At 40.2% G+C, this 10,461-nt stretch overlaps 1 protein-coding gene and 1 long non-coding RNA gene across 2 annotated transcripts; both read right to left on the minus strand.

Annotated features, from left to right (window-relative positions):
• Positions 1–994: 994 nt before the first annotated feature.
• On the minus strand, positions 995–6,401 carry LOC145011288 (uncharacterized). Its single transcript, XM_078969989.1, has 4 exons — positions 5,830–6,401; positions 3,611–5,467; positions 1,347–3,403; positions 995–1,053 (listed from the first exon to the last, which is right to left on the minus strand). Exons 1-4 carry the CDS (start codon positions 6,399–6,401, stop codon positions 995–997), a joined length of 4,545 nt encoding a protein of 1,514 aa, XP_078826115.1.
• Positions 6,402–7,560: 1,159 nt separating this feature from the next.
• LOC145000854 (uncharacterized) lies at positions 7,561–9,918 on the minus strand. Its single transcript, XR_013661388.1, has 3 exons — positions 9,795–9,918; positions 8,681–8,775; positions 7,561–7,738 (listed from the first exon to the last, which is right to left on the minus strand). It is a non-coding gene; the product is annotated as an uncharacterized LOC145000854 (long non-coding RNA).
• Positions 9,919–10,461: the final 543 nt, after the last annotated feature.

Genomic DNA, 10,461 nt, shown 5'->3' on the forward strand with positions numbered 1-10,461 from the left:
TGATACCAGCTGGAAGAAGATCAGGTTTTTGGAGTCCTTCACACCATGGGGGCCCCACATGGAGTTATACCTCCATTTCATGTCCAAAACATGCGAAAACCGGGTGCCTCGGGATTCGTGCATCGAATATTTTTTTCGAAAGGACTTTTAGATAGAGTATAATTCAAGGATTCCATAACATCAAACGGATTAATTTTTGGAGTTACGGATCTCCGGGAAATTGCGTTTGAAGTTTTGCGTCTTAACAGTTGGCGGTGTCCGTTTTCGCGACTTTCATAAATATTTTTGTAAAAATTATTTTGAGTGTGAAATTAAATAATATACTATAGCCTGAGTCCAAAACCTCTCAAAAATCCCGTCGGCAAAGCGTAAGTGCCTCAACGGAACGTTTTTATTTACGCGATTAAAGAATAAAAGTGTTTTACTGTCCGTTTTTCTTAAAGCGGTTATATCTTTTGCATACAAACTCCGTTTTGGACGTTCTTTATATTTTTGGAAATGGGGGAACATGTACTATCATATTTTTGTGTTTATTTTGCTCAAAAATGAAAAATGTTAAATTTCAATTTTCAGACGCATTAGTCAGCGCTGCAGTTGAGCGGTTTGATTGGGTTACCAGTTTACACGTTTGGGCATAAAAATATCATCAAATATTATATAATAATTGAAATTAACTCATTTATATTTCCTTAGATGCAGTTAAAGCCAAATGAATTAATTACAAATAGATTTGTCGTAGTTTAGTCGTTTGAAATCTATGACCTAAATTCCGGGATGTCACATTACCTCCCCGTTAAGAGAATTTCGTCCCGAAATTATTACATTCTTGGCTACTTTACACTAGTAGTTAGTTCTTTCACTAGTGGAGGGGGCATCATTGAATAAGTGTGGGTACTTTTGCTTCATTTGGTCCTCGCGTTCCCAGGTAAACTCTGGCCCTCTACGAGAGTTCCATCGGACTTTTACTATAGGTATGCGGTTTTGTTTAAGTCTTTTAATTTCCCGATCCATAATCTCCATTGGTTCCTCCATGAAGTGAAGCTTTGTGTTGACCTGAATTTCATCGAGTGGTACGATCAAATTTTCATCGGCTAGGCACTTTTTGAGATTAGACACGTGGAAGGTATCGTGAACCTTGTTAAGCTCTTGAGGTAGGTTGAGCTTATAAGCTACCAGACCAACTCTTGCTAGGATCTCAAAGGGTCCGATGTAACGTGGGTTTAGCTTTCCTCTTTTTCCGAATCTAATGACACCCTTCCATGGGGCAACTTTTAGTAGGACTCGGTCTCCTACTTTGAATTCCAATGGTTTGCGTCTGTTGTCAGCATAACTCTTCTGCCGACTACGTGCGGCTTTTAGCCGTTCTTTTATCTGAACAATCTTTTCTGTTGTCTCCTGAATGATTTCAGGTCCAGTGAATAGTGTATCTCTAATATGTTTTCCTGCTAGTTGGGTATCTCCAATCTCTGCCCAACATAATGGTGAACGACATTTGCGTCCATACAAGGCCTCGAATGGAGCGGCTTTTATACTACTGTGATAGCTGTTGTTGTAAGAGAACTCAACTAATGGCAAGTGAGTATCCCATGCGTTACCAAAGTCTATCACACAAGCGCGGAGCATATCTTCCAGAGTTTGTATTGTCCTTTCGCTCTGGCCATCCGTTTGGGGATGATATGCTGTACTCATGTCGAGTTTTGTGCCTAGGGATCTTTGCAGTGATTGCCAAAATCTGGAAGTGAATCTACTATCTCGGTCCGAGATGATAGATATTGGCACACCGTGTAGTTTGACTATCTCCTTGAGATAAGTTCTGGTGAGTTTTTCCATCTTATCAGTTTCCTTGATGGCTAAGAAGTGAGCGGACTTGGTCAAACGGTCAACCACTACCCATATGGTATCGTAACCGCTTGATGTCTTGGGCAACTTTGTTATAAAGTCCATTGTTATTTGTTCCCACTTCCATTCTGGAATTGATGGTTGTTGTAGCAGGCCAGACGGCTTCTGGTACTCCGCCTTGACCTTGGAGCAGGTCAAACACTTACCAACATAAGTGGCAATTTCTGCCTTCATATTGGGCCACCAATAATGCTTCTTGAGATCGAGATACATCTTGTCTGATCCGGGATGTATTGAGTATCTTGACTTGTGAGCTTCATTTAAAACCAAATCTCTGACTTCTCCAAATCTTGGAGTCCAAATTCGGTTCATGAAGTATCGCGTTCCATCATCTCTGAGGTCGAACTGTTTGTCCATGCCTCGTAGGTTTTCTTCCATGATGTTTTCAGGTTTAAGTGCTTCTAGCTGAGCATCACGAATTTGAATAGTAAGGTTCGAGTGGATGGTTAGGGTTAGAGCCTTTACACGAAGAGGTTTTGCTCGTTCCTTCCTGCTTAAGGCATCTGCCACAACGTTTGCTTTACCGGGATGATAACGAATCTCGCATTCATAATCATTTAGTAATTCGACCCATCTCCGTTGCCTCATATTGAGCTCTTTTTGATCAAAAATGTGTTGGAGGCTCTTGTGGTCTGTGAATACAATGCACTTTGTCCCGTATAGATAGTGTCTCCAAATCTTCAGAGCAAATATTACGGCTCCCAACTCTAAGTCATGGGTAGTGTAGTTTGTCTCATTTGGCTTTAGTTGTCGGGATGCATATGCAATAACCTTATTCCTCTGCATTAGTACACACCCTAACCCTTGACGTGAGGCATCACAGTATACTACAAAGTCTTCTGTTCCCTCGGGAAGAGACAAAATTGGTGCACTGCATAACAATTGCTTCAATTTTCGGAAGGCAGACTCTTGACTGTCTCCCCAGTTGAACTTTTTGTCTTTCTGGGTTAGTGCGGTGAGAGGCTTGGCTATTTTGGAGAAGTTCTCAATAAATCTCCGATAATAGCCTGCAAGCCCCAAGAACTGACGTACTTCGGTTGGTGTTGTTGGTGCTTTCCAATTCTTGACAGCTTCAATCTTCACCGGATCGACATGAATCCCTTTATTGCTGACCACATGACCGAGGAAATGAACTTCGTTAATCCAGAACTCACACTTAGAAAACTTTGCATAAAGTTTTTCTTTTCTTAGTAGTTCTAGGATTAAACGCAAGTGCTGGCCATGTTCTTCCTTGGTTCGTGAGTATATTAATATGTCATCGATAAAGACAATCACAAATTTGTCCAAGTAGGGTTTACACACCCGATTCATAAGGTCCATGAATACGGCAGGTGCGTTGGTCAGTCCAAATGGCATCACTAGAAACTCATAGTGACCGTATCTAGTTCGGAATGCCGTCTTTGGAATATCCGCTTCTTGAACTCTAAGTTGATGATAGCCGGATCGTAGGTCGATCTTTGAGTAGTAGCAGGATCCTTGTAATTGGTCGAACAGGTCATCGATCCTCGGGAGTGGATACCGGTTTTTGATAGTGAGCTTATTCAACTCTCGATAATCGATGCACATCCTAAAAGAACCATCCTTCTTTTTGACAAACAATACCGGGGCTCCCCATGGAGAGAAGCTTGGCCGAATAAAGCCTTTGTCGAGAAGTTCTTGAAGTTGACTGGATAGTTCTTGCATTTCCGATGGAGCCAGGCGATAAGGAGACCGTGCCACTGGTGCTGCACCCGGGATAAGGTCGATTCGAAATTCAACCTGTCTGATAGGAGGTACTCCAGGTAGGTCTTCTGGAAATACGTCTGGGTAGTCACACACTTGTGGTATGTCTTTGATTTCCTTACCCTTGCCTTGCGTATCCACCACGTGGGCCAAGAAAGCGTAGCATCTCTTCTGCAAATACTTCCTTGCCTTCATGCAAGTAATGACTCGTAGGTTCTTCCCCGCCTTGTCTCCATAAATCACAAGGACTTCATCGTTTGGTAAGGGTAATCGTACAGCTTTTTCGTAACATAAAATCTCCGCTCGATGGGCTGATAACCAATCCATTCCGATGATTACATCGAAACTTCCAATGGTTATGGGCATTAAGTCGACAGGGAACACGTGATTATTCAGGGTGAGAAGGCAGTTGGTGAGTATTTCTAAGGTGCTTTCTAATTGACCATTGGCTACTTCTACCGTGTAAGCATTATTGAGTTTGCATGATTCATGATAAATCATTTTTCTAAATTTGTGGGAAATAAAACTCTTATCAGCACCAGTGTCAAATAATACAGAGGCATAAATATTGTTGATAGGAAACGTACCAGTAACCACAGTTGGTTCCTGGCGTGCGTCTCCCGCACCTATCACAAATGCCCTTCCTTGACCACCCTGTCTCTTCAGCTTAGGACAATCTTTCCTGAAATGTCCATGTTGGTTGCACTCGAAGCAGGTTCGACTTTCTCTTGCGGTAGTAGTTGAGACTGTGTTGCTTGGGTTCTTTTTGCAAAATTTGGTGGTATGACCGCTTAATTTGCAGTTGCTACATATCCTGCAGTCTCCAACATGATGATAATTGCACTTAGGGCAGCGAGGTAGAGTTCCAGCGTAGGGTTTTACTGGAGTGGGAGTGGTTGTGACTGCAGCATACACCGTTACAGGCTCTGGGTTTCGCTTACGGTGTTTGAAGTTCCCTTTTGGCTTTCCCTGGAAGTTTCTCTTAGATTTCCCAGTTTGGTTCTTTTCTTTTGCAGGGGCCATGGTGCCTTGTCGGATACATTGTTCAGTCAACTCATAGGCCAGCTGCTTGGCACTATCAAAAGTTGAGGGTCTGGATGCAGTAACCAGACCTTGGACTGGCGATGCTAATCCCCAAATGTATCTCTCCATCTTCTTGTCTTCTGAAGGTACCATTCCGGGACAAAGAGTTGCAAGGTCTTCGAATCGGGAGGTATAAGCAGCTACCTCTGATCCTTGCATGGTTAGGTTCCAGAGTTCTTGTTCTAATGCCTGAATCTCCTGCCGTGGGCAATACACTTTAGTCATCATTAGTTTCAGCTGTTCCCATCCCATGGCATAGGCTTCCGCAATTCCCACGGTCTTGGCATGGTTGTTCCACCAAGTTAAGGCAGCATCCATCAGTGTGCAGGTAGCGTACTTAACCCTGCAGTCATCCGGGCAAGAGCTGATGTGGAAGACAGCTTCAATCTTCTCTATCCATCGGGATAGGCCAACAGCTCCTTCAGTTCCGTAGAAGGATCGGGGTTTACAACCCATGAATTCTTTGTATGAGCAGTGTTTGGGATTTCTTTGGGCAACTACAGGAGTACCACTTCCGCTATTTCCAGTATTCCCGTTTCGAGCTGCCTCATAAGTCGCCAAGGCCGTAGCAATCCCTTGTGCAAGCATGTTCTGCATCATGGTGGGATCCATCTGGAAATTTTGGTGGTTATTTGTAGCACTTGGGGTTTCTTCAGGGTCTGGAGTTTCTTCTGTTGTTTGAGTTATCTCTGGAGCACTTCTCCTGTTAGTTCGGGGAGTCGGTGGTGGACGAACTCGTGGTTCTTTTCGTCGAGGCATTATCCTAATACGTTAGATAAGTAAGTTAATTTTTTTTTTTTTTTTTAAACCATATAGTTATAATGTGTGTGTATTTTGTATTTGTTCAATTTGTTTTTCTTGCGAAACCAGAAAATGAAAGCTTTTCCTGATATATAGAGTTTTGCAAGTAATACATAATAAATACAAACATTTAATAAAACACAGAAACATTGTCATCAGAACTGCTTGTTTTGGTTACAAAGTTTTAACCATATAAGGTTAGAAATAGAAAAGCTTTTCAAAAGAGCTATTACAAACCAGGCAGTGATAAACACTTGCAATACAAAAGCTATTCCTCAAAAGTCCTAACCTTATCCTAGGACACAAGTTGCCCTAGATATCTACCTCCCAAATCGAGTCATCACATAGAGGACAAAGTCCTCGAACTGGTCCAAGATGTAGCGTCGTTCCTGCGCAGAGATAACCAACTGATTTCGCTGCGCAGCAAGCTCGCTCTCCATGATCTGAATCCGGTAGTTCTGTGCTCTTACCTGAGCACTCAAGGCATTCACTGCATCATGATCAGCACCCGAGAGATGATATAATATCTGGATCGCATCAGAATTCTCCTTCTCCTCTTCCTCGAGTGTCTCAACTCGATGGTCGAGGGAAGTAGAGCCTGGACCTCTCACAAACTGCTCCAAGGATCTAATCCTATCCCCGGTCTGATCAATCTGAGTCATCAAGCGAGGTATCGGATCATCCTCAGGATTAAACCTGAGTGGTGCTCGTGAAGATTCACCAACCTCAAACCGTGGTGGTAGATCAGTAGCATCCCTCCTGCTAAGGAGGTCTGTGAGCCAAGATGGCTCACTGAGTCGATTACGTTTCCCTAATAGACCACTAGTGGGTCGGGAAACCTGAGCAGCTGGGTCCAAGTGGTAAATAGGAGATATAGTAGTTCCTGGGGTCCTCATCATACAAGGGCCCTTGCCGCGCAGAAGGTACGGCTGGTAGTAGGGTCTCGGTGGTGAGTCTGGTGGGGTAAGGGGAGTAGGTTCCTCTTCGGAGAGGTCTCCCTCATCCTCTGCAGGACCATCATCATCAGTCTCTTGGGCATCCTGAAATATGCCCTCATTCTCGAGCTCCTCCTCATCGGGATCCTCCTCAGGATCCTCTTCGGGATCCTCCTCAAGATCTTCTTCGGGATCCTCCTCCTCAAGACCGTCATGGGGAAAATACGGATCCCCCGCTAAGTGTAGTGGATGTGGATGCAAAGGAACTCCAAATGGCTCATCAGGATCCTCAAGTCGAAACCAGTCATCAGGGTTATCCGGTAGTCCAGCCATCTACATAGAAGGGTTTCAAGCGGTTTAGTAAATTTGTATAAGTTTTTATTTATTTATTTATTTATTATTATTATTATTTTTTTTTTTTTTTTTTTTTTATTTTTTTTTTTTTTTTATTTTTCTTTTTTTTTTTTGTTATTTTTTTTTTTTTATTTTATTTTTTTTTTTTTTTATTTTTTTTTTTTTAAGAGTTTTAAGGTTGATAAAAGGAGTCTAAGGTATTAAGCTTCAGCAACGAATCTGATGGATATTCTTCAACTTCTAAAACTCTCAACCGTTGTAGCTTGTCAAACTCCTTGCTCAAGGTTGGTTGTGCACCGGCCCGACCATAAATAACATAGGCGCGCGTTCCAGGTTTATTTGTGGTATGGCTTATGTACGATACTAACCTTTAATTGAGGCGTTTGACCTAAAGGGTTGAGTTGGTAGTTTTAGTTGAAGGGATGTTTAGAATTTTTATTAAGTGTTCTCATCGTGGGTTAGGGTATATATATCAACTCTTACATATTAAGGTTGGTGGGGTTTGTAGTATTATTAATCTTCGTTTTGTACTTCCCAACTACCATACCGTAAGTAGTCGGGAAGTAGTTTTATTATTGATAATACTTTTATGAGAATCTAGTTGCTATAGTTGTATTCCTCTTTCGAGGATACGAGTTCTCTATAGCCAATTTAGCTCTGATACCAATCTGTCACACCCCCGGCCGAGGCGGCGGAACATGCCGGGCTGTGCGACTAAGTTCATGGATCACCGGTAAATTGAATATACAGCACAAGTACAACAATAAACAAAACAACATTTCATTACATGTTTATGTTTTCATACGAAGTTCTTACAGATAGTAATAAAATAATAATACGAGTTTGCCTTAACAGTTAGGCATAACAGTTCAAAAGTAGAAAATTAAAGTACTTGCGAGCCAAGTTTTCCATCGTCTGAGTGTACCCGAAATTTCACTGATTTCCTGAGAATACATGTATTTTGAAAGTCAACACGAGGTTGGTGAGAGTCACAGGTTTTCTGCTAGCCGCAGTAATAATACTTTCAAAAGTCCAAGAGTATATATATATGTATATATATATGTATATATTTTGTATAATGATAGTTGAAACAATGCTTGTCATGAGTCTTTAAAAGCTAAAAATTAATTTTATAAACAATTTTATGCTTTTGAAGAAAATGTGTTTGTAATAACTTCATGAAGGTTTAAACATATCCATTGTATAAGTAACCACCATACTTAAAAACATTTCTAAAAGTAACCAAACATGTGGTTGTAGTGAAAAAGTGAGAGAGATTCATGTTAATGTTTTTAGTGAGTTCTATAATCGAGCTATAGACGAAAGGTACCCCTCCCTACGACGCTTCATTGGACATCGTAGTAACGATCGTAGACACATATCACCTGCTTCGATTGATCAATCGATGGTTGTAGCTAGCAACCGCAGGTGGGGTTGTCAACCCTATATAGATCTATATATATGTAACTCGCTCCGAAGATTAACGATTATAGTAGTGTGGGGCAGGCTAAGTGATTAAACCCAGCTAATGAATAGTAGCGTCTCACTCAAAAACCATTAACGCAAAGTTTGTGAATAACTCTCAGCCCTAACTTAATTATAGATAAGTACCGGGCACAATGAAACTCGTAGTATAGTATTTGTAAAGTCGAGTATGGTTGATGTATTTATAAAAGTATAAATTACTCGCTTTTATAGAGATATGTATTTTAACATAACGATCTTGTATAAGTGTGTAAAGTCTTATGCATGATGGAAGTATTTATAACTTAAATTTGTAGCATGCATATCATATAAGACTTATATATTTGTATCATAAATAATATATAGCACATGTATTCTCCCCCAAAACAAATAAATATAAAAAGAGGGGCCGTAACTCTCACCTTAATGCGTAAATTCGAGAACTAAGTGTGCCGTGAGGAACCGCAGTATGACGCTCCTTGCGTTTCAAATAAACTTCTAGGACTATTTTTGTTACCTAATAAACCAATGGTATTTTTTTGATATTAGTTACTAGCGTATGTTTTGCTAAAACAATTAATTGTAGGAACAAATTTGTTAAATTAATTCAACAAGGGATTGATTTTGTAGTTTATTTCTAAAGCAGGGTGCTGAAGTGTATACTTTAAATAAAATTTTGAGATTAAGACTGATTTTGTAAACTATTTTCAACTGAGGGTTTAAACAATTATTTTAGAATCAAAGTTTGGAAAAGAAAAAAGTAAAAAGAAAAGAAATATATATACATATATACTTCTTTCTTTACGCAACCAAATAAATAAATATAATGCTTTGGGAGGGGTTACATTGAAAAATCATCACAACCTAAAGGTTTGTTTTAAATAAAATTAATGCATGTTTGAACTGGAGCCTCAGTTCTTCTGTTGCATCATTGAACAACACAAGGAAATGGAAACAATATTTGGTTTCTCTGTTTAGTAAAAATCGAAACTCACAGGAACAAAGCAAGTCAAATAAAATTTTGTATTTTTGGAAGCCCACAGTGAAAGTTTTCGAGTGCATGGCTTATAATACAAAACGAAACAATATTTGGTTTTGTTTATTGGATTATTTTCAATCCACACAGGGAATGCAAAACGAAAATGAAATAATATTTGAGATTTAAAAACACTTACTGTGATTTGATTTATAAATGTGTTTGGAGTATAATCAAAATGACACCATAAAATCCTTGTTTCTTATGGCAATATTCGACCCACAACACACATATATAAGGAAGAAAGAAAAAGAATGAAATAACAGTTACTGTGAACAATTTATAAATTTGCATGGGATTAAAACCATACAGAACAATGTTTTGGTTGTTTAAGGCAAACTAAAAATTACATTCGATCAGGAGGTTTAGAAGCTCCTGATTCCTCTTGTTCACAACATATGCACACACCCATGTTAATTTGAATGTTGTGGTTGCTATCATTGATGAAATGGGTCTAGACCAAAAGCAAAAATGTAGAGGCGGTGGAGGAGGGGACTTACAGTTCACGAAGGTGGTGGTTGGCGGTGGTATGCAGCGACAAGAGGTGGTGGCAATGGGGGTTCTTCCAGCTTTTCTGGACAGAAATGATGAGTGGAGAGGAAGAGAGTGATAGAAAGAAGGAGAAGCGGATGATTTTGTGAGGATTTATGAGAAGTAGTTGCCTCTATTTATAGTATAAGTCCATAGACACATGCTTATCCATGGCCATACTTCCAATCCCATGTTTGTACCTTTGGTGAACCTTGCACACAAAGGAGGAGAGTGTAGGAAGGAAAGGCACGTGGGTTTGATACCAGCTGGAAGAAGATCAGGTTTTTGGAGTCCTTCACACCATGGGGGCCCCACATGGAGTTATACCTCCATTTCATGTCCAAAACATGCGAAAACCGGGTGCCTCGGGATTCGTGCATCGAATATTTTTTTCGAAAGGACTTTTAGATAGAGTATAATTCAAGGATTCCATAACATCAAACGGATTAATTTTTGGAGTTACGGATCTCCGGGAAATTGCGTTTGAAGTTTTGCGTCTTAACAGTTGGCGGTGTCCGTTTTCGCGACTTTCATAAATATTTTTGTAAAAATTATTTTGAGTGTGAAATTAAATAATATACTATAGCCTGAGTCCAAAACCTCTCAAAAATCCCGTCGGCAAAGCGTAAGTGCCTC

Source organism: Lactuca saligna, chromosome 1 (assembly GCF_052625555.1).
Source record: "Lactuca saligna cultivar CGN05327 chromosome 1, ASM5262555v1, whole genome shotgun sequence".
In the NCBI taxonomy this organism is placed as follows: domain Eukaryota; kingdom Viridiplantae; phylum Streptophyta; class Magnoliopsida; order Asterales; family Asteraceae; genus Lactuca; species Lactuca saligna.